The 24,237-nt window shown below is 40.5% G+C and overlaps 3 protein-coding genes and 1 long non-coding RNA gene across 10 annotated transcripts in view; 1 reads left to right on the forward strand and 3 right to left on the reverse strand.

The window, feature by feature from the left end:
- Positions 1-24: 24 nt before the first annotated feature.
- LOC117126114 (protein NYNRIN-like) lies at positions 25-2,619 on the reverse strand. Its single transcript, XM_033273517.1, has one exon. The coding sequence runs from the start codon at positions 2,617-2,619 to the stop codon at positions 25-27; it is 2,595 nt and encodes an 864-aa protein (XP_033129408.1).
- Positions 2,620-4,064: 1,445 nt separating this feature from the next.
- On the reverse strand, positions 4,065-6,848 carry LOC117126115. Its single transcript, XM_033273518.1, has 2 exons — positions 6,703-6,848; positions 4,065-6,512 (listed from the first exon to the last, which is right to left on the reverse strand). Exon 2 carries the CDS (start codon positions 5,895-5,897, stop codon positions 4,065-4,067), a length of 1,833 nt encoding a protein of 610 aa, XP_033129409.1. The 5' UTR covers positions 5,898-6,512; positions 6,703-6,848.
- A 1,256-nt stretch (positions 6,849-8,104) lies between these two features.
- LOC117125980 lies at positions 8,105-13,023 on the reverse strand. Its single transcript, XM_033273096.1, has one exon. It carries the CDS (start codon positions 11,862-11,864, stop codon positions 8,250-8,252), a length of 3,615 nt encoding a protein of 1,204 aa, XP_033128987.1. The 5' UTR covers positions 11,865-13,023; the 3' UTR covers positions 8,105-8,249.
- Positions 13,024-14,333: 1,310 nt separating this feature from the next.
- Positions 14,334-24,237, forward strand: part of LOC117125984 — a 34,297-nt gene continuing 24,393 nt past the window's right edge. For 2 of the 7 annotated variants that reach the window (XR_004448467.1, XR_004448466.1), the window contains exons 1-4: positions 14,345-21,417; positions 21,515-21,670; positions 21,771-21,833; positions 22,118-22,254. This is a non-coding gene — a long non-coding RNA (uncharacterized LOC117125984). Of the gene's footprint in view, positions 21,418-21,514; positions 21,671-21,754; positions 21,834-22,117; positions 23,096-24,237 lie in introns of all 7 variants that reach the window. The other 5 variants (XR_004448465.1, XR_004448463.1, XR_004448468.1 and 2 more) reach the window with 5 other exon arrangements.

Raw genomic sequence — 24,237 nt, forward strand, 5'->3', positions numbered from 1 at the left:
TTTTTTTTTTGTGTGGAAATACTTTTACGAGTAGAAACGTCGTAGGTGCATTGAGTTCCATGATCGTGGGACTTCTTCGCCGCGCGACGTTTGGAGTCTGTATACGCCAGGCTTGACGACTTTAATGATTTTGTAAGGTCCTTCCCATCTGGCGCCGAGTTTGCCGGCGTTTAGCTCCTTAGTGTTTTCGAACACTTTGCGCATGACGAGGTCGCCGAGTTCCAGGGGTCGTGCGCGGACCTTTTTGTTATAGTAACTTTCTATCTGATGTTGGTAATTCTGGATGCGCAGCAGGGCCTGATCTCTTCGTTCTTCTATCTCATCGAGGGCATCAAGTAGCATTTCCTTGTTGAGCTCGACGTATTGAGGCATCTTGGAACGTCGGAGGCTTGAAACGTTAACTTCAGCGGGAGCCATTGCTTCGACACCGTAGGCGAGGGAGAAAGGTGTCGATTTAGTCGACCCTCGCGGGGTTGTGCGGTGGCTCCATAGGACTCCGTCGAGTTCGTCAGCCCAGTGACCCTTTTTCAGGTCCAGACGCTTTTTAATACCATCGATGATGAGTTTGTTGGAGGACTCAGCCTGACCGTTACCTTGCGGGTAACGAGGAGTGGAGGGGCTTAGTTGAATGTTCCACTTGCCACAGAACTCCTTGAAATTACCTGACATGAACTGAGATCCGTTGTCGGTAACAATTTCATAAGGTAGACCATGGCGACAAATGATGTTTTTCCAGACGAAACCGCGGACTTCTTTGTCTGTGACTTGGGCGTATGCTTCAGCTTCAATCCATTTAGTGAAGTAGTCGGTCAGGACCAGGATGAAGCGTCTTTGGCGGGAACAAGGAAGCGGTCCTATGATATCCATCGCCCATCGCATGAACGGGTAAGGGGCGGTGGTTGTGCGCAACATCTCGGTTGGACAATGGATGCTAGGTGCATGTCGTTGGCACTTGTCGCAGCTTCTCGCGTATGACTCGCAATCAGCGTTCATTGTCGGCCAAAAAAAACCTAAGCTCCTTACTTTGATTGCTAACGCACGTCCGCCCGAATGATTTCCGCCAGCGCCTTCATGTGTCTCAGCCATAACCCTTGCTGTCTCGTCGCCATGGATGCATTTGAGGAGCACTTTACTCGCCGTCCATCGGTGCAGTTCATCGTCAAGAACGACGTAATGGGCGCTGCGGGTTTTTAGGCGGCGAGCTGCCCATTTTTCTGCTGGGAGTTCCCCCTTAGAGAGGTAGTCGATGAACTCGGTTCTCCAATCTGGGCCAAATCCGTCGTCGTCTGGAGCAACAGGCTCGACGACCTGGGCGACGAGGGTTTGGTCGGGCAGCATATCGATGCTTGGTTTCTTGATACGATGTATCGGGATTGTTCTTTTCACTTGATCATGAAGCTTGCTGCCAAGGGCAGCGAGGGCGTCGGCGCAGACGTTCTCGCCTCTCGGAACTTTGATGAGTTCGAAGAATTCGAACTCTGCTGCCAAGCTTTGCACTATTTTGAGATAGGCGTCCATCCGATCGTTGCGGGCGTCGTAGTCGCCACTGAACTGACTGGCGACTAACTGAGAGTCGCAATAAGCGCTTAGTCGTTTAGCTTTGACGGCTTTTGCTAAGCGGAGTCCTGCGATCAGAGATTCGTATTCTGCCTCGTTGTTTGACGCGGGAAAGCCAAAGCTGAAAGACTGTCTGATTAGTTCGCCGGTCGGGGACTGTAATTGGACTCTGGCACCTGCTCCTTTGTTGGTCGACGATCCGTCGACGTGCAATGTCCAGTTTGAGCTTGGGAATGTGAGATCTTGCTCTAACTCTGGGGCCAGTTCGACCAAGAAATCGGCAAGGACCTGGGATTTCGCTGCCGTGCGGTTCTTGTAGATGATATCGAGCTCGCCGAGTTCGATGGCCCACTTTGTAAGTCTGCCGGATCTGTTAGTGTTCTGGAGTATCGTTCGGAGAGGCTGATCAGTCAATACTTCCACGGAGTGCGACTGGAAATACGGTCGTAGTTTTCTCGCTGCTTCAACAACTGCTAAAGCCATCTTTTCTAGAGTTGGATACCGCGTCTCTGGTCCTGTCATGCGGCGGCTCGTATAGAAGATGGGCTTTTGCTCGCCGCGGTCTTCTTTTATCAGAACGCTGCTGACTGCAGCCTGTGATACTGCGACATAGAGAGATAGAACATCGCCGACGTCAGGCTTAGCGAGTACCGGAGGTGTAGTCAGGTACTGTTTGAGTTGAGTGAATGCTTCCTCGCACTTTTCGTCCCAAATGAACTTTTTATTTCCTCGCAAGAGATCATAGAATGGCAGGCACTTGTCGGTGGATCTGGAGATGAATCGATTTAGAGCGGCTATCCGGCCTGTGAGCCGCTGCACTTCTCTGCTGTTCTTCGGACTCGGGAGGTTTAGGACCGCAGAGATTTGCTTTGGATTCGCCTCGATTCCTCGCTGTGTGACAATGTAACCGAGGAACTCGCCAGAAGAAACCCGAAAGTGCACTTTGCTGGGTTTAGCTTCATGCCGTACTTGTTGAGAGTTTCGAAGCATTCTTGTAGATGGCGGAGGTGATCGGATGGCATGGAGCGACTTAACCAGCATGTCGTCGATGTACACTTCCATGGTGGTGCCCAACTTATCTGCGAACAGCTTGTTCACAAGCCTTTGGTAGGTTGCTCCGGGTTCTTCAGACCGAATGACATGACCTTGTAGCAATAGGTTCCCCTATCTGTGATGAAGGCCGTCCTTCTCGCGATCATCCGGGTGCATCATTATCTGGTTGTATCCGGAAAAGGCGTCCATGAAGGTTAGCATCTCGTTTCCAGCCGTGGACTCGACTAAACGGTCGATGTTGGGAAGGGGGTAGCTATCCTTTGGGCAAGCTTTATTGAGGTCGGTGAAGTCGACGCAGACGCGCCACCTGCCATTTTTCTTTTTGACGACTACCGGGTTTGCCAACCACTCAGGGTAGCGAACCTCAGCAATCGAACCCGCGCCGAGTAGCCTGTCAACTTCTTCGTTTACGGCCTTAGACCTATCAGGGCCGAGCTTGCGTCTCTTCTGCCGGATAGGCTTGAACGTTGGGTCGACGTTTAGTTCGTGAGTTGTTATAGTAGGGTCGATGCCTTTCATGTCTGCCATCGACCAGGCGAACGTGGACACGTTCTTTCTGAGGAAATCCAGGACTGACTGCTGCATTTCGTCGGAGAGGTATGCGCCAACTCTCACGGTGCGACTCTTGTCGGCGTCATCAATAGGTAACTCGAGAACCTCGTTTTCCTGAGAGTTGGCTTTTGAGGTTGGAGGGGACACTGAGTTAACGGGTAGTGACGTTCGTTGGAGTTTGACTGTGGCGACTAGGAGATCCCTAGCGGCCTTTTGGTCCCCGCGCAATGTTTTTATCTTCCCATCCGCGCCGGGGAACTTGACGCACTGATGGTAGGTGGAAGGGACAGCCTGCATCGAGTGTAACCAAGGGGTACCGAGTATAGCGTGATACGGAGCTTTTGTGCTAACGACGGCAAATTTGACCGTTCGAGTAACGCCGCATGCGCGCACCGGGAGGCGGATCGTTCCCAAGATAGTTTCGGATGACCCATTGAATCCTGTTAGCGTTCTGGAGGACGCTTTTATGTCGTCGAGGTCGACTCCCATCTTCTGCAGAGTTCCTCGGAAGATGAGGTCAACGGAACTTCCGGTGTCAATAAGGATCTTGGTGACATCGTACTCTCCAATTCCAAGGACGACGAGGAGGGGATCATTATGGGGCGTGTGAACACCTTCAGCGTCATCTGGTGAGAAGGTTATTGGAGGATGACTTGTCGGTTTAGTCGGCCACTTCTGGGACGTCGCGACTTGTCGACGATAATCTTTCACGGAACGGACTGAGTCGCCACTAGGGGAGCCTCCCATGATGACGTTCAAAGACTGTTCCGTTTGTACTTGCTTGGAGTTCAGTAAGGCGCGGAGGTCTTTGGGTACGCTGGTATCAGGAGGTGGAAGTTGAGGCTGACCTTTAGCTCGCTCCAACTGTCGTCGTAAGTCTGTTGGTTTTGAACGGTTGAGCTTTACGCGGAGATCGCCTGCTCTGGCATTGAGTTTATCTCGGAGGTCGCTAATTGGACCTTCGTTGTTGTTGCCATTGCTTGTCGAGATGCGCCGAGACTTCCGTGCATCCAGCATCGTCCGGAGATCTCTGCGAGTGGATCGCCTCCATTTTCCGGTTCGAGCTTCCGTTTAAGGCTGTCTCTCAGGTCTCCGAGTACAGGCGAATCGTCGTTATCTTCGTCGGACGACAAGGATTGCTGAGAGAGTATAACCTCAATGCGTCTGCGATTAGCCGGATGCTCTTCGTCGGCTGAGGAGTCTCCCCCGCCGTTATCCCTTGGGGTTTCATCCTCGTCGTCTCGTTGCGGAGCGTCGTTTTGTCGGCCTTTGCCAGTGGCTTTGCGCTGGGCCCTTCTTTCTTTATTCTTGCTCCAGCTCTTGCCGTTCTTTGGTTTGGCTTTCAATGGCTCAAACTTAAACTCGCCGCTTGCAAGGGACGAGAGGTAATGTGCGTAGAGAGATTTGCATTCTGAGGTATCGTGTCCTTTGACGTCGTGATACTTGCAATGTTTGGTGAGGTCGACAGTCCGGGAAGGACCTGCTGCTGATCTGGCTCCCGCTGCGGGTTGGGTGGTGCAAACAGAATCGACTTTTTGGTCGGACGACTCGAGTTCTCTTACCCACTTGTTCCACCCCTCCCCGCGAACTACGAGAGTGGAGATTGGTGTGTTATTCTCGTTAACGACATACATGTAACCGTCTTTGCGACCGTTTTTGTCGTTTGGAGCGTGTTGGCGCGGTTCTTGTCGCGCATTTGCGTTCTTAGCCGCTGGAGCCTTGGGCGCGCTCATTTTGCTGAGGATTGCGTTGGTGTCCTCCTCCATTCGGATGAAGTTATCGGAGCGTGCGATAGCGTCTTGGAGCGACTTGGTTGGGTTCTGGTACAGGTCTTCTCGGAACTTGGAGTGGACCCACAAGGTGTTGCGCAAGGCGTCGATAGCAATTCCGTCTGGGATCTCAATCTTCGACACTACGGCTTTGAATTTCTCCATGTACTCGCGCAAGCTCTGGTCCTTTTTCTGATTGAGGTTCCATAGGCTGGATGCGGTGGCGCTGCGCTTTGTGAACATGATGTATGTCTTGAGAAAAGCTGCTGATAAGTCGCAGAAGCATCCGATTGAGTTCTCTTCCAACTGGGAGAACCATGTCAGGGCTTGCTCGTGGAGAGTCTCGACGAACAGCTGGCAGTAACCTGCGTCCCTTTCGTCGTCGGGGAGTCGAGCTCGCGCCATGGCGATGTTAAAAGCGATCATATGCTCCACCGGGTCTCCGCCGGGCTTATACTCGGGTAAGCGCAGCTTTTCTATCTTTCCGAGTTGGACGCTAGTTAGCGCGCGAGTAAAAGGAGTACGCGAGGTTGCGGCGAGTACACTCTCTATTTGCGGAGCTGCGCTGGTTACTTGGTGGATCTTCTCTCCCATTTGTTGAAGGCTGAGTTTGAGCTCGGCGAGCTCGCGTATTGTCGTGAGATCTGAGCCTGCTGGGAGAGCGTCTGCGAGAAGGGCTTCGTTAGGCTCCGAGTCGTCAGAGATATGGTCGACTCCGGTTGCCGTAGGGTTTGTGTTGAAGAGGCGGCGGCGTATCTGCTGGGGACGGCTCGTTTGTCCCTCAGGAGCTGTGAGCGCCGCGACCAACGCAGCGAGTTGGTCGTTGGTTGTCTTTTGGACTTCGTCTTGGCGAGCGAGTCGAGCCATGACGGAGTTCATGAAATCTGAGGTGATGGGCGGCGCGGCCGCAGGCGTAGGCGTCGGTTCCTCGCCTGGGGCGCCGAAGGCGGCGTCGTCTTGAGCCATGTAGATCTAGAACGTTGCTTTAGTCTGCCCCACGGTGGGCGCCAATTGTTTGTACAGGATTCGGTTGATTAGAATGATGAACTTAGGAAATGGGGTGACTAAAGACGTTTTTATTAGAATCAACACAATGGGTTACAAGACTGATCAAAGGTAAGGAGACAAGATCAAAGGTTTAAACGACAAGATCAAAGAGATGATTAGGAAACCCTAAATCTAGCCGCTTAGTGTGTGATGTGTCCAAAAAGTCCTCCTTTCGTTGCCTCCTCCTTCTCTCTTATAGTGCCCTTGTGCGTGATGCCCTAATCGCGCCTGTCCTTTGGGCCTTGTCGCCCAAAGGCCGAGTATGTGGGCCTTGGTACTGTTTCGTCCAAGTCGAGTATAGCTGATCGGCTTAGCTGACCGGCTTAAAGTACTCTAGGGTCGAGCCGACAGCTCTAGCCGCTAAGCCGACTAAGCTCGATCGACTTTGTCGGGCTAGGGCCTGTTATTTGATGGGCCTTGTGGAGGGATGTAATCCATCTCCTACAACACCGAACATATCGTTTGGAAAAGCCCATGTCATTGAGCGAATGTGACTCCAAGCTTTTCGCTAGTTGGCGTCCAGCAGCCATGACCCTGGAGCAAAAGGACTTGTTATCAATAAACATATTATATTTGTCTCTATTAAGCTAAAATCAATTTTTTTTTTAAAATTATAATTTGTATAAGCAAAGAAACTTACTTAATCACCGTAGAAAATGCAACAAATAATGAAAATGGATATGATTGAAAGAAACAAAGAAAGGTAGAAGTTGTCTAGGCTCACATGTTGCTATTTGCCTGCAAATCATGCTGAAGAATCCCATCTGGTCCACTTTGAACGATTGTGCTCTGGCACTTCTCAGAAACCTGAAGCAATTGGTTCACCTGAACAAACCATGGAGACAAGATATTAATTACAAAATCTCTGAGAAAGGTATTCCACATAGAGTTTGAAAGATTGCAAAAAGAATATTACATGTGGGGCTACAAGGCGGCGAGGAAGTAGTTCTTCATGTCGACGAGTACAGAACTGTCATGAGAGAATCTTGTGAAAAGCATACGGATAAGCTAAACTACTTTATTACATATAACAAATAAAGTTGTTTGGAAGTAAAAGCTCTTTGGAAACTTTAGCTCTTGGGAGAATATAATCCGAAGGTGGCCTTCACCACTCAAATAAAGAAGCTCGTCACTTGCATATTTGATTTCGGCAACACATCAAAAGTTGCTTCTGCACAAATCACAAGATAAACTTGATTACATACTATGATAAACTTGCAAGTTCAAAAATACATCTATACACTGATTTAGTCACGTTTTAGAGTGTAGACACGCACAGACAACTAAAAAGAAACAGGTGGGGGAGACAAACCGTGGCTGCCTGAGGAGAAACGCCAAGTGCGGTATGCCCCCACATTATCTTAATGAGAGAGACACCACCTTTTCTTTGCACGAGAGGAAAAATACTCCGTCACGAATTTCTTTCAATAAGCAATACAAAATCAGTATATGTCAAGAGCTTTTTTCTAGTATACACATAGATTTAAAAAAAAAAGCCTGAGGACAACATGCATACTCACAGAAGGTCTTTCCCGCTGATGATACAAGTACTGCATTAACCTTAGAGCGCAGATGCTATTTGTCATAAGGTCCTGGCCCATTAGAGGGAGTTAGAGGAAGTCCCGTAAGAGGAAGTGAAGTGAGAGTTGATGAAACTTTGAGATTCATCATCTCCTTGGAAGAAGATCCCAGAGGTGGAAGAAGATGGGGTTAATCCACCAGCCATCATAAGTAGGTCCCACCTTTAGGATCTACAACAACAGAAACAATGTGATCAGGTCAACAACATTGTCTTCTTCTATCCTACATTAAACTCAAAACTCAAAACATAAAAACAGCTTAAAGAAACAAGACTTTATCGCATTACGGTGAGAACAAAAACTCCAACTGAAATCAAAACCCTAACTTTAAAGAAACCATCCTCAAACAACATATAAAGCAGAAACTAATAAGCAATAGAAAAGTCACAGAAATTAACTGACGAATTTAGAAAAAGAAAAGAAATTGGGAAGAAGGACGAACAAACGTACCAAGAAGAACTGTGAAGTGGAGCTTCCATCACCATTCAACAAACTATACATCACAGACTAACTTGGAGCATCTACTATAGAATCACAATCAATGAATCACAATCAAGCTTAATAAGAATAACTCTCTTATTAATCTCTTGAGGAAAATAACTCAAAACCTCAAGCTCTCTCAATCTCACACAATTCATAATCTCTCATCCAATCTCTCAACTCATGAGTTATGCAACACTCTTGCATCTCCTTATATATAAAACAAATTTCCTAAACTCATTAGGTATAACATATTTCCTAATCCTTTAAACCATAACTTGGTAGGATTAGAAGTTAACTTATTTATCAAGTTTCCTTTTTTCTTCAAGCTTAATCCAACATTCTCCCCCTTAAGCTTGAACTCCATTTTCAATAAATCTTCAACAATACCTCTTGAGCTCTCAAACGGTTTATTGGTTTGTTCCACCTCGTGAAGCATCTTCTCGTACTTCTCGTTTGTTGACTTAATGACCAGCTTCTTATCTTCTTCACGTGTTTTGTAATTCTGACCACCTAGACTCAACAACCTGTTTTTCAACACACGCTCACTTGACGCTTGGTGAAAAACTGAAGCTAAACTCTGCATATCTGGCTCACTCTTCTCCTCTTCCTCTTTCGACCTCTCCAGCTCTGACAAGGTCTTACTCTTCTCATCCTTGAAAATTTCAAGCTTAGTTTTTAATTTTATATCCTCTTTCTCAACCTTAGATAACAACTCTTCCGCAGGTTCGAGTAGATGTTCAGATTTCTTGAGAACTTGACTTTGCTTAAGCCCCACCGTCGCCATTAGCTTGGCCTTATCCTTGAGAGCAATCACCTCACACTCCATAACCTGCAGTCGTGTATTGCTTCCTTCCAGCTGTTTTATCAAAGACACCAGAGAGACTGAGGCATATTTCTTCATCATGTTGGTTTCTTCCAACTGTTCCTCCAATTCTATGGCTTTGGTACACCACTGGTCAGCAAAGCCGTACGCATGGGACTTTGCCATTTTAAAAACTTCTTTCGCAGCATCAATCTTCTCAATGATCTCATCTCGTTCTTTAACCTCTGCTTCAAAGCTTCTCGCTTTCTCAAGCTCACTTTTCAAAACATCTATCTCTTTGTTGGAGATGGTTTCTTTCTCTGCATGGATGGAAATCATCTTGCTAATATTTTCTTCTTGACTCAGAGGCAGGTTCTTGGCGTCGTTAGCTGCGGCCAGTTTTAAGCTAACTTTCTCTAGCTCTCGGGTTACCAACAGTAGAACAGCTGAGTCTGAAGCATGTTGATTCTTGACAATCTCGAGTTCTTTCTTAAGTTCTTCTTCTTTTCTATGAAAGGCCTCTACCCTTGCCTCAACGGTTTTGAATTTGCAATCCAAAAACCTGTTTGCTGGCCTTCCTGATGGAACAAAAACATTCTTTGCAGATCCAAAACAACACACGAGAGGAGGCCACCCGTACGTGTGACTGATATCTTCGCTTTCATGTTTGCTCAGATCAATCTCTTCTCCTTCATTGTCGGCATCAGTGGCTTTAACAGCCAAGGCTTTCTCGGCATCACTAACCTCATCATATGTACTACTAGTAGTGACTAAACCATCCTCCACGTCTTTATCTTTCTTAACAGTCCTCTGTCTCACATTCTTCTCTGTTTTTCCTTCCTCCACATCAGAAGAACCTGCTGCTGGTGAAGCTTTCTTTCTAGTTCTCAGTGGCTCTTTTGTGTCACTTTCTTTGTCTGAAGCATCATCACTATCTACCAAAAACTGAGAGCTTTCTTCTATAGGTTCATCCTTTGCTATAACTTTTGGTAGAGAGGTAAGCCCACCACCATTCGGCAGCAACTGGTTTGTAGTCACAGGAGGATTCATTGCAGCAGCATTAGCTTTAACAGCAGCAGCAATGGTGGCTATATGAGCAAGAGCAGCCTGGTGCGCTGAGGTATCAACACCAACAACACATGCCTTTCTTATAACATCAATCTCATCTTCTGAGTCAGACTTATATTCCTCAAACCCATACTCTTTCGCTTGTGCTTTCTTTGCTGCTTTCGTAACTTTTTCCTCCTCTTCGGTGAATTTTAAGCCACTATCTACATAGCCAGTTTCATGAGCTTGTTCAGTACCCTGTCTAACCTTTGCAATGAAACTGTCAGCGATTTCTTTCAGATCATCGGGGATTGGCTGCAGCGAAAGTTCCAGGGCCTTGACTAAATACGGTGCATATTTTGCATCATCTTCAGAGATAAATGTCACAGCACAGCCTTTCTGCTCTGCCCTTCCTGTCCTGCCAATGCGATGCACATAATATTCATAGTGGTTCGGAGCATCATAGTTTACAACTAACTCAAGCTCTTTCACATCTATACCCCTAGCTGCAACACTTGTGGCAATCAATATATTGCACACATTGCTCTTAAAGTCAGATATTGTTGATTCCTGATCAGACTGCTCGTTACCACCGTGAAGAGATATACAATGATAAATCTTTTTAAACAAATCCTTCAACAAGGCATCACATTTTTTCTGCGACTGCACAAAAACCAAAATCTTTCTTTTCTCATACCATTCCCCGAGAATTTCCAGCAGTCTTAAGAACCTCTCACTCTTCGGTCTGACTTCAACTAACTGTGTTATATCCTTATTCACAACACTCCTTCCACCAACCTGTATTTCAATGGGCTTGTTCAAGACTTTACGTGCCAAAGTTTCATCTTGACGTGGAAAAGTGGCAGAAAAGAGCACAGTGTGCTGATCATGTCGAATAGTTTGAATAATACAAATAATTTGAGGCTCAAAACCCATGTCAAACATACGATCAGCTTCATACATTACCAAGAATGTGGCCCTTTGCAGATTGGTGATTTTTTCACTGCTTGTGCAAAGAATATCAATCATCCTGCCATGAGTGCACACAATATCACGTGGAGACTCACACTGGATAATTAACTGGATGTCATTGATATCTAGACCATGAGTAGTAATATTTGTAGCACCACCAAGAACCATATCAAAAATCGTGGCTTGAAGCTTCTCCCTCAACGGATTGATTCTGAATTTCGATACAGCATTAGGGTTATCAATTTTGACATCTTCCACGCTTAGCTTCACCTTCTTGCTGCTCTTTTCCTTCTTTTCCTTCTTAACGTCATCGTTCTGCCCTCTATCTAGATACTCAGGGTCACGGTTCCATAACTTAGCCAAAGGATCAACCCACTCACAGACTTTAACAACTCTGATCTCCTCCTCTGTATCAGAAGTTTCTTCGTCAGTTTCGTCTCCCTTGTCCTCATCGGTTTTAACTTCATTCAGCATGTAACCCCTCTTCCAAGATTTTCCTGTCCTTTTATAATACAGCAGCAGAGATTTCTCATGTCTTCGACTTCCTTCACTAACTTTGGAGCTTTCAGTATTTAATATCTTATCTCCATCAGAAGCCCTTTTGTGCTTCTTTCTCTTCTTCGATTTCTTTATGCCATCGTTGTCAGCTTCAGAATCATGCCTTTTAACACTTGCGATCTTCTTTATAGACTTGCGATCTGCAAAGGTTCCTTGAGATTGAACCACAATATTACTCGTTGTCGTCATCTCTTCGACCGTGTAGGACTCCAGTGAATCTAACTTGAACGCCATAACCAGTACAATTCCCCATAACGTTTGCTCAAATCTGAATTTTAGGGATTGAACTTTATTAGAGGTCCAGTATTGAACCTGTAGCTCTGATACCACATATAGAATCACAATCAATGAATCACAATCAAGCTTAATAAGAATAACTCTCTTATTAATCTCTTGAGAAAAATAACTCAAAACCTCAAGCTCTCTCAATCTCACACAATTCATAATCTCTCATCCAATCTCTCAACTCATGAGTTATGCAACACTCTTGCATCTCCTTATATATAAAACAAATTTCCTAAACTCATTAGGTATAACATATTTCCTAATCCTTTAAACCATAACTTGGTAGGATTAGAAGTTAACTTATTTATCAAGTTTCCTTTTTTCTTCAAGCTTAATCCAACATCTACAGTGTATGCTTTTATATTTTCCTCTAAAATAGAGAGTTCTATTAAATAGAGAATTTTATTAAAATGGATTTGCTCTAATGTATGATTCTATAATAAAGTTTTTAGAGGAACTAGAGTTTTTAACCGCGCTACGCGCGGATAAAATATTATATGTATTTCTCAGTTATTAAAAAATAATGTATAATATTGTATTACATTATTTAAAGAATATAAAATAAGATTACATAACATAAATATATTTTTTTAATTTTCTTTGTGAAAATCATTATGTTGTTTGATTGTTGTACTTGATTCGCATATTCGCATATATCCGTGATAGATGAATAACTATATTTTTATTATCAGTAAACAATATATATTTATTATATAATATAAGAAAAGTGAAATTATTTACTTTTTAAACAAACTTGTCTCATGTTGGAGATTCGGTTATAGACATATCATATTCGAAAGAGACATTTTTACAGTTATCAATCTTCTTAACAATCAAGAAACAAATCTGAATATCAAAACAATACTCCCTCTGTCTTCTTTTATATGTCGTTATAGAAACTTTCACACAGATTAATGCATCAAATGCAATTCCTTTCTTATCCTTCATTAATTGATTAATTTAGATACTAAAGCACGTGAAATGGAGCAAATATAGGGTAACTATAGTCTTTTATCACTATAATTTACATTGTTTTCTGCGAAACGACAAGTATATTGAAATATTTTTTTCTTTCCAAAACGTCTTTTAAAACAGAATGGAGGGAGTATATCATACGATCTCTTTGTGGAATAACTGCTCTGAAGAAATTGAATTTATGCATAAAAATGACTGGAAATGGATGTGCAGATGTGTTATCTAAGTCAGCTTTACAAAGTACTATTCATAGTTCATATGTCATTTATGTCCATCCTATTTTTTTGTCCATTCTTTCTTAAACATCTTGAAATAACTAACACTAGTTAATAATAAACTTTTGGCTGACAAAAAAAAATCAAATTTATCTAATTATCGCTTAATTTGTCTAACTGATTTATGTATTTCTCAATTCTAAAAAAATAATATATAATATTGTATTACATTATTTAAGAATATAAAATAAGACTACATAACATAAATATATTTGTTAAATTTTCTTTGTGGAAATCATTATGTTGTTTGATGGTTGTACTTGATTCACATATTTGCATAGATATTTGTGATAGATGAATAACTATATTTTTATTATCAGTAAATAATATATATTTATTATATAATATAAGAAAAATAAAATTATTTACTTTTTAAACAACCTTGTCTCATGTTAGGGACTCGATTATAGACATATCATATTCGAAAAATACATTTTTACAGTTATCAATCTTCTTAAAAATCAAGAAACAAATCTGAATATCAAAACAATATTTCATACGATCTTTTTGTGGAATAACTGCTCTAAAGAAATTGAATTTAAGCATAAAAAAGGACTTGAAATGGATGTGCAGATGTGTTATCTAAATCAGCTTTACAAAGTACTATTCATAGTTCATATATCATTTATGTTTATCCTATTTTTTTGTCCATCATTTCTTAAACATCTTGAAATAATTGATGCTAATTAATACTCCCTCCATTCGATTATATATGACGTTTTAGAACCTTTCACGTAGATTAAGGCAGTTGATACAATACCTTTTCTATCCTTTTCGTTATATTTTCAATGCTGACAATTTATTGTAAATCATTATTATTATCACTATTTAGTCAAATGTAACTGATTCCAATTTCTATTTTTTAATCATTTCGTGGTTTGAAAGTATAAAAATAACAACTGTGCTGATACTATTAATTTGTTTCTTCAATTATTATATTGTTGATTGGCTTGAAATTTCCATCTCATAAAATACATAGAGTACGTGTTGTTCCAGTTGAAACTTGAGATTGTTGACCGAAATGTATAATAATAATGCAGGGGTGAGTAAAGTCATTTACCATTAGATTTTGCATTGATTTCTGAAAAACGTCAACTATTTCAAAACAAAAAAAAAGTTCTAAAACGTCACGTAAAAGAAAACGGAGGGAGTAATAAACTTTTGGCTGGCAAAAAAAAATAAAATTTGTCTAATTATCACTTAAATATTTTATTAATATTGTCTAAAAAGCTTTCAAGTGATATCATAGTTTAATTTTTGTTAGTTTTTTTTGTTAATTTTTAGATTTTTTTGTATTTAAGATTTTTTTTGTATTTGAAAAATTAAATTTTGGCATATATATGTTTAGTTTTGTGTATATTAAACACTTTTTAAGTTTAATGAAGTGATATATTTAATTATTGCACCCTTAAATAATATTTTATTAAGACATTAGAGAATTATGTTTTGAGTTGTTTTGTCAAAATTGTACAAAAATCTATGATTTTTCATATTTGTCACGAAAATTTATATGTTAACTTACTTTTACAAAATTCTAAATTTGCCACGAAAACAAAAATTTATGTTTTTTTCATATTTGTCAATGTTTCACTCTTTCATAGAATATATTTGCTTAGTCACTTACTTATTTTTTTTTACAAAACAAAGTATCGGAGTCTTGAAAGTTGAATTCATATTATTGTACTTGTACATAAGAGTTTGTGATTACATACTTAGTGATTCATGAATGTGTTCAAGAAAGTTTCAATGGCTTAGTGGTAACTGCTCTATATTTATGTCATACTAACCCGGGTTCGATCCTCGTTTTCGCATTTTTTTTTCATTTTTTACGAAAAAATAAATGAGATGACGTGGCAACTTTGGGTTCTCTGATTGGTTGATTTTTCTATCATACGTGGACACCCTGTCCATGGCTTATATTTGCCTTTTAGTATAGTATAGATGTTATTTTTTACTTCTATATTTAATGGTAAAAATAGTACATTTTTATATTTTACTTTATAAATAGAAAAACTCTATTATAAAGGCATACATTGGAGCAAATCCACTTTTATAATAGAAATTTTTTATTTTAGAAGAAAATATAGAAATGAATCTAGAGGTGAGTTGGAAATAGTCTTAGATAATTGATATATCAAACCCAATCGACAGAGCGAAGAGGAAAGAGAACTATTAATAAAGTTTTATTAAAAAAATAACTCTGGAAATTTCAAGCTGGAATTACTATAAAAATAAAATAAAATAAAAGAAAAGAAAATTATTTTGATGCAAAAATGGAAATTCAGAGAAAAAAGAAAGAAAGAGAAGGCTAGAAACAGAGGAGGCGTTACGTAGTGGAATTCGAAGAGCCCAGAGCTGACTGGACGAGCCGTTGACCCTCACCCTATTGTTACTTGTACTTTTTCGTTGATACCGACACATGTGGAGAGCATGATGAAATGATTGCGTGGCAACATTCTGAACCTTAGATGAAATGATTACCTGGCAACATTCTCACCCTAACACCCCAAAACTAGCCCAATTAAAATTTTACAAATCTAATGGATTCTCTACAACCCAACTAGAAAACTCTAGGATTCCTCTTTCCCTCCCCTTATAAAAGCAAGCTCCCACCCATTTATCTCTCATCAAAAGTTTAAAAGCGAAACCCTGCAAAAAAATTTCGGAGACCGGAAGCCCTAGCCGTCGACCTCTTCTCTCTCCCTCCCCGCGCCGTCTCTCTTCTCTCTCTCTCTTCGCCGCGCCTCCTTCTCTTCTCTCTCTCTCGGCCGACTCTCTCTCTCTCCTCGCCGTGAACAGCCGCGAGTGGTGGTGGTAGCCGTGTGGTGTCGTTGACCTCAGATCTCATCTCTCTTGCCTCTTATCTCAGATCCAGATCCAGATCTAGGTTAAGGTGAAGTGTTCTACCCATATTTCTTCCATGTCCTTTTATATTGTTGAATGGAGATCTAGAATTGAGTAGATCTGTTTGTTGTTAGGTTGATAGAATCATATTGCATCAGAACACTCATATTGATTAAAGACATTAAATAAACCGTTTGAATGATTGATTGATTGTTTGAAGATCTGTTTGTCTATGATTGAGAGTTAGGATGGATAGAAAGAATTAAATGTAGGATCTTAGAGTACTGTTAACCGGTATTGGTTAGATAAATGATAGGATATATGTGAATGAATGTTAAATGGATTGAGTGTGACACCGAGAATGGGTGTCGTCTAAAAAGGAAAGTAAGAAAGAGTTTAAAGGTAAAAGAAAAAATAAATGATAAGAAAAAAAAGAAATAAAAGAAAAAGGAAAGTTAAATGAATGAAATACGAACCACCGAGGAACTGGTGGGAGTATGAGAAATTAATTGAATGGAATACGAACCACCGAGGGACTGGTGGGGAGTATGGAAAAACGCGGCAGCCGTAGCGTTCAAAAACGGCAGGGTAAGAATAGAGGCGCCGGTAAGATTGAGTCACGCCGAGTCTTGGCGGGAAGGGGTCGTAATACACTGCAAGGGGTATAGACTACATCCAAGGGAACCGGATGCCGAGTGTACAAGGGCAGGCGGCTCCACAGGAACGCATCAAGAAAAGGGGAGGGTTGGTCCGCTTGAGCTGTGTAGGTCCTAGAGTTCTAGGATGATTGGAGTCTTAAATAATAAACCGATTTATGTGAATTGAGTGATGACTGAGGTCATTACATTACTTGATTTCGTGAAATGAAACATTAATAGCTAGTTAAGAATTGGGTGTAGTGACTAGTCGGTTCTCGTTTCGCATTGAGCAGTATCGAGGCTCATGGGGGAGACTGGTCTAGAATCGCTTCACTGAGTATTCATACTCACCCCTCTTTTTCCCTCTCCCTTTTGCAGAACTATAAGTGGAAGTGTTGATGGTAAGAAACGAAACACACCTGAAACTCATGGGACCAGAAACGGGACACACGGAGATGTCGGGAAAGTAGACATGTGTGTCCTCAACCCCGCGCCCAGGAACCCCGGTTGAAAATGGGGAAGGGGCGGGTGTTTCAATTGGTATCAGAGCCAGGTTAAGGTCCCTTAATACTAACTTAAGGGATCAACGTTTCCGCCATTGTTCATTTTCCCCTTATGGTTCTGATAGACCCGTCATAGTCAGTGTTGAAAGAGAATTTGAACAGCTCAGAGTCTTTGGCCGGGATCAGAACAACGAAAGTCCTCGTACCGCGGTGTGGTGGAGTTTTAGAGGTCCACGAGGGGATTAACAAGGAGTTGTAAGACAAGTATACAGAGGGATCAGTGGCATAGCACGACAAGCTAAGGAGGAATGGAAGGTCGGACATACGAGCTTGAGGTGAAACGTTTCGTCGGCAACACCACCCCACGCCGGGCCGGGAAGGCTGGGGGAGGAGGGTCGGACGCAAGGTCGAGGCGTGCACAACTTCACGGAAGAGATAACCCTACAAAGAAATAGCCTTGTGACATTCCAATATTACAGTGAAGCTTGTTTCCCAGTAAAAAAGGGGGAGACATGGGCGCGGGCCCCACTTCATTGGCGTGGGCCCGCCAGCGAGGAAGGAACAAACCGGGGCGGCCAGGGGACTGCCGGCTGGACAAAAGGAGGAAACTGATTTCAGATCGCAATGGCTAAGCTAAGGATCATCTTGGGGGTAAAAAGGATGATGGTGGATCGTCATTAGGCGAGAATGTAGATGCTAGTAAGGACGATGGAGGATCGTTTTGAATCAAGATGCAATGTACTAATAAGGATATGAGATCTTCTTGGGGTAAAAAGGCTGATGGTAATAAGGATCATCGTGGGGTAAAATGGATCGTCTTGGGGCAAAAAGGGATGTTAAGGACCACACCGGGATATTATTTCATGGAATGCTTAAGCAGCACTAGACTTGAGAAATGATTGAAAATTACCATCTATTCATGACTGCTATTATGTTTCTGACCAGATCTTTTTATGCTGCAAGATGTCTTCACCAGTGCATCACGAGTTCGGAGAAAGACGCATGCGCTATGGACCAAAGGGGACAAGGGCGTACGCCCGCAAGCCCTATTGCGACGCTTGGGGTAACAAGGTACATGCACTCTTCCTAGACGAAGAGGAGATGGGGTTTGCGGAGTAGCCGAACACCCACATCCAGGAGACGACCGTGAGGCGTCGGGTACTGATGCCCCACTTCCAGCGGGCAGCCGAGTACAGGCGGTTATACCAGGGTCAGGGGACTTTCCAGTTTGCACCTGAAGTTGAAATGACACCGCCCACGAGGAGCCGAGGGCGTCCAAGGAAGACAGAGTTAACCAGGGAAGGTCCTGGACCGATTAGGATGGAGGACAGTGTACCAACGAGAAAACGTGGACGTCCAAGGAAGATTCCTAGCATCAATGCAGAGAGCCTGAGGAGCATAACCAGAGTATGTCGGTGTATAACACTGATGCAGGCCAGGCAAGGGCCGCCCTCAGTCCGGGAATACACAGAGGAATTCCTGGAGTCAGCCAAAAGATGCAAGCCCAAGTCAGCAGATGATTGGTGCCGGTGGTATAAGGCAGGACTCCGCGAGGAGATTGGGGGCAAGCTGATTGGTGTGTTGGAACCATGGGAATTCGCCTTGGTGAACCGGATGGCCGGTCATGCAGTGGAGGCCGAACGAGAACTTGCTCGTCGGGTCATCGCCATCTCGAGCTCTGAGGAAGACGTGGAAGTGGAAGAGGATCCATCGGAGAACTCAGAGTGGGAAGAGGAGCCGGAAGTGGAAGAGGAGCCGGAAGTGGAAGAGGATCCATCGGATGGATAGAAAGAATTAAACGTAGGATCTTAGAGTACTGTTAACCGGTATTGGTTAGATGAATGATAGGACATCTGTGAATGAATGTTAAATGGATTGAGTGTGACACCGAGAACGGGTGGCGTCTAAAAAGAAAAGTAAGAAAGAGTCTAAAGGTTAAGGAAAAATGAAATGATAAGAAAAAGGAAATAAAGGAAAAAGAAAAGTTAAATGAATGAAATACGAACCACCGAGGGACTGGTGGGGAGTATGGAAAATTAAGTGAATGGAATACGAACCACCGAGGGACTGGTGGGGAGTATGGGAAAACGCGGCGGCCGTAGCGTTCAAAAACGGCAGGGTAAGAATAGAGGCGCCGGTAAGATTGAGTCACACCGAGTCTTGACGGGAAGGGGTCGTAATACACTGCAAGGGGTATAGACTACATCCAAGGGAACCGGATGCCGAGTGTACAAGGGCAGGCGACTCCACAGGAACGCAGAAAGAAAAAGGGAGGGTTGGTCCGCTTGAGCTGTGTAGGTCCTAGAGTTCTAGGATGATTAGAGTCTTAAATAATAAACCGATTTATGTGAATTGAGTGATGACTGAGTTCATTACATTACTTGATTTCGTGAAATGAAACTTTAATAGCTAGTTAAGAATTGGATGTAGTGACTAGTCGGTTCTCGTTTCGCATTGAGCAGTATAGAGGCTCATGGGGGAGACTGGTCTAGAATCGCTTCACTGAGTATTCATACTCACCCCTCTTTTTCCCTCTCCCTTTTGGAGAACTATAAGTGGAAGTGTTGATGGTAAGAACGGAAACGCACCTGAAGCTCATGGGACCAGAAACGAGACACACGGAGATGTCGGAAAAGTAGATATGTGTGTCCTCAACCCCGCGCCCAGGAACCCCGGTTGGAAATGGGGAAGAGACAGGTGTTTCAATCTAGGTCGTTTTTATTTTTATTTTTATTTTTATATTTAAAATAAAATAAATATTTATTTAATAAAATTATAACAAAATCTTTTCTGAATCATTTTAAAAATTATTTCCAAAATTTATTAATTTAAATTTTTGTTATCATAAAATATAATTAGAAATTAAAATTTAATTTAGTTTTGATTTATAAAGAAAATTTTAAATTGTAGAAAATTAAGTTTATCAAATGTACATAACTTCATTATAATATCTTTTATGATCTCTATTTTTATTTAAAATAAAATAAATATTTATTTAAGAAAATTATAGCACAATATTTTAAAAATCTTTCCAGAATCATTTTAAAAATTATTTCCGAAAATTTATTAATTTAAATTTTGGTTATCATAAAATATAATCAGAAATTTAAATTTAAAATTTATAAATGAAAATTAAAAATTATATAAAATATTTTAGAGATAATATCAACTTAAATTATTACCTTCCAAAAAATACATTTTACAAATATTTTAATTTTTTTTGTTGGAAATCAATATCCATTTCTATTTAATTTTTAAAATAAAAATATCTTATTTATTAAACACATAAATCATGACTTATTACATGTATGTTTTTTAATTTAAACTATCTCTTAGAGGTCACAACTTAAATGCTTATATTATGTAACACTAGGCTTGGCCCGGGATACGCCCGGGTTTTTGTTTAAATTTTGATTTTTATTAAATATTTTGTACGTATGTTTACTTTGATATATAAATATTATAATATATTATAAAAATATAAATAGCTAAAAAAATTATAAAATCACTTTCAGTTATTTATTATTTATGTCTTACAAATTTCAAACATTTTAATATCCAAATGTCTGATATTTTTATTATTGGAAATTATATATAAGGTGATGAGCAAAATATAAAAAAATTGATTAAATTTTAGTTATTTGTTTGATTGGTTGGGTTGTAAAAATGTTTCATTTCACTTAATTGTTTTTTATAAATTTCGGTTCCAATTATTCTCTTAGTAATTTAATTGACCCTCACTTTTAAATATACAATCCTTTTAAAATATTTTTTTTATTAAAACACTGGTTTAAAATTGTAATATCTTTCTACATTAAAAACTTACAACTACGTCACTAAAACCTAAAATTTACCAACTAAATTCTTACAACAAATGTTTTTGCACCTACATCCCCAACTGTTTAGACCCATGATCTAAATATTCATTTATCTTAATTATATAAATTTTGATGCAAAACTTTTTTATATGAACAAATCACACATAATTTTATTTAAGTTATGATCTGTATGGCTGGAATACTTATTAACCTGAAGGCTCTAAAGGTGTAAGCCAAAGATCACTTTTTTTCTTAAAAATGTTAAAGAAGAGACATTATGGCCTGGTCCATTCACGAAGCGTTATCTAACAATAATAAAAGGAGAATAAGCTCAATGTTTAGCTATGCCACATAGACAAATTAATTCAGACCAATCACAGTGCTATATTATGCCATGTCATCTACTGCAGTGAACCCTATAGCTTTCGTAGCCGACTGGTCGCCTTATTTTTGATCATTTTCCTAGGAGAAACCCAGCAGCTTTTACCTCTTTACCTTCTCCTCTGTAACATCAACGAATCATAATCCTGATCCATAAAGCTCCATTATTTAGTGCAATCAGTATATAATCTATCTCTTACCCTCCTATTTTGCTGAGAAGAAAATGACCTAGAATCTATCTTTTCCAGGTTCTGCCAATGTCATCAACTCTAGATCAAGTAGGCTCTCATCTCTCCGCCTCTAATTTTGTTTTGTGTCTTCAAATATGAATTCATAGCGCTCCACATAGATGATCATATCGCCTCTGCTTTTCAGAGATCATCGGAGAGGTTAGAAACATTTGGACCACACACACGTAATATAGGCTCGCCTTTGAAAAAAAACGCTTATAACAAGAATCGCATCCTGAGTGAAGTCACAAAGGTTTTGAATCCGGTGCACCTGATCCATCGTTGCCTCCGCATCTATGCTGTAAGTACCCTGTAAATATTCTTCTCTGTTTTTTTTTAAAACTATATTCTTCTCTGTTTCGTCATGAGTTTCATATAATCGCAGCAATGAACTTTTATAGGAAGGAGAAGTAAATACGCCGACAGAGAAGATGGAGAAAGATCTGCTTATTTCTCTATCGCAGGTACATATTAGTCAACTATCCAATCAATTGTCTAATCATGTTCTTTGAAGCTTTGAGATTCTGAAAGACAGTATTGAGTCTGATTCCTTCAAGTTATTGAGAGAAATTCATTGTTGGATTAGTGAAGTTAACCTTAATTCTACTGGGGTTAGTTCCTTGGTTCGATCACTCTGGTTGCAACTACCACACACAGCTAACACATCGAACATATGTATTGCAAAGTATTCAGCTTCATCTAAACTTAAAGCATATATTTCATGTACGTTATGAAACATTGTTTCCAGATTCCTGCCTAACATCAGTACAACTTCGCATGGACGTGACGGTTTGACTTAGTGCGTTTGATGGACTATCACGGGAACTTCACCAGAATCTTGAAAGCTTTGGTATTGATGGATACTTATGTAACCATCATTTTCAGGTAGGCTATTTCTCAATGCCACATCTAAGTTAAATGATCTAACATTAACTTTTACTTTGACAAAGAGACGGCTGCAAGCAATAGTTTATATGGCGAGTAAGAATTTGAGACGCCAAACTTTCTTTAATAATTCCATAGTCCGGTCTCTCTTATTCACTACATAAATCACACATTGTAGGTAAGGGTCAGTGATACAGTAACTTCATTTAAGTACCCTTGTGTCCAGAAGATTGAATTTCTAACACTAGGATCCTTGGTTTAAAAAAGCGCTCGCCTTTGGCGCCATGGCGCTAGGTGAGGTCTAGCGATGTCCTCATCGCCTCAGCACCTCAAGGCGTGGCAACTTACATAAAGCGAGCGCTTTCTACGCTTTCTTACTAAACCTAAGGCTCCTAAAGCGACGCGTTATTTGGTTTTAAGTCAAACTGAATTGGTTTGCCAAATTTAAACTGCTAAATTGAGTTAGATTTGTAACACATCTTTGGCGTCACATAAAAGCCCTTTTCAAACCCTAAGTTAGTCTTATATACCGTAACTTAAGTTTAAAGTTAGGGTTCCATGTGCTATTGTTCTTCTCTCTATTTCACGGCTTTGATGTTTGACGTTTCTCCTGATATTTTTGTTCACTAGTAAGTACTCTGTTTTGCACTTTGGTTCTAAACTTGTATTCTATCTATACCTATATTTTTGCACTATATTTTTTGCCTTCACACACAAAGCGCTCGCTTTGTGTCGCCATGGCGTAAGGCGAGAGGCGAGACACTCATCGCCTCACCTCGCCATGCGCCATTTTAAACCAAGCTAGGATCTCAGCGCATATGTTCTAAACTTCCCACAACAGGTACAAATTTTTTTTCAAATTTTATACTTCGAATCTCTACTATATACATATAAATCTTAGTACCATGCTTTCATTCATTTGCGTTCCATCTGCAATGTTTGTAACCCAACTTTAAATTTTTGTTCTTAAACATAAAACTTGGGAGAGGTTGGTATTAGCTTCTGCGCTCGATGACGTTGCTAATATTCGAAGAGGCTTTTATTAACTGAATAAACCCGATACCTTAGATATGGGACATGCCCAAACGAAGTCCGTTTGATGTGTGATACCCGAATCCATTGCCTTTAGCCCCATTTGCCAACTTGATACTAAAATCATGCAAATATCCAAGACCACTAAAAAGAACATTTATGTTATTTTTCAGGAAAATTCCTTTAGGGGGGTGTATTGAATTAAGGGGTTTGGGAGATTTTGGAGTGTTTAAATTTTGGTGAGATTTAGGTGTGTTTTGAAGTGATTTGACAGATTTTTGTAAAAAATTAAAAATTAAAATAAAATTTTACTGGAAATTTTAGAATTATTTAGGTGATTTGGCAAGATATTTACTGAAAATTTTAGAATTCTTTAGGTGATTTGAAATAATAATATTTAACTCATAATATTTTCTCCACTGTTGAGAAAATCAATTCTCAAATACGCAGATCTATGAAATAAGTACGTACTAGATTTTGACCCGCGCTTGAAAGCGCGGGTTTGATTTTGTTTTACTTTTCATAATTATGAAATTTAGGGTTTGAATCATATAATTTTGAAGATTATATCACTAATATATATGTCATTTGCGTAAGCACAATTAATTTGTATGAAATTAGATCACGCGTTTGCATTTTTGAAGTTTGGTCGAAATTTGTTTGAAGATTCATTTGTGTGTAAAAATAGTATAACAATTTAAAACTGAGATAAATATAGTGTTATTAGTAACGATTTATGTTACATTTAATTGTATGTCTATTAACAATCAAACTACCAATTATAAAACCAAGTATTAGAATATTTTTAATTTTTTTATATAAAAGTATCTATAATGTAAATCTAAACTACAATTTACTATTTTATAAGAGTATCAGAGACATATGTTCCATTATTAAAAGTTATATTTTAAAAAGAATGTTTTATTCACATATATTTTTGCAAGTTATGTT

The sequence above is a fragment of the Brassica rapa genome, chromosome A06 (genome assembly GCF_000309985.2).
Source record: "Brassica rapa cultivar Chiifu-401-42 chromosome A06, CAAS_Brap_v3.01, whole genome shotgun sequence".
Classification (NCBI taxonomy): Eukaryota; Viridiplantae; Streptophyta; class Magnoliopsida; order Brassicales; family Brassicaceae; genus Brassica; species Brassica rapa.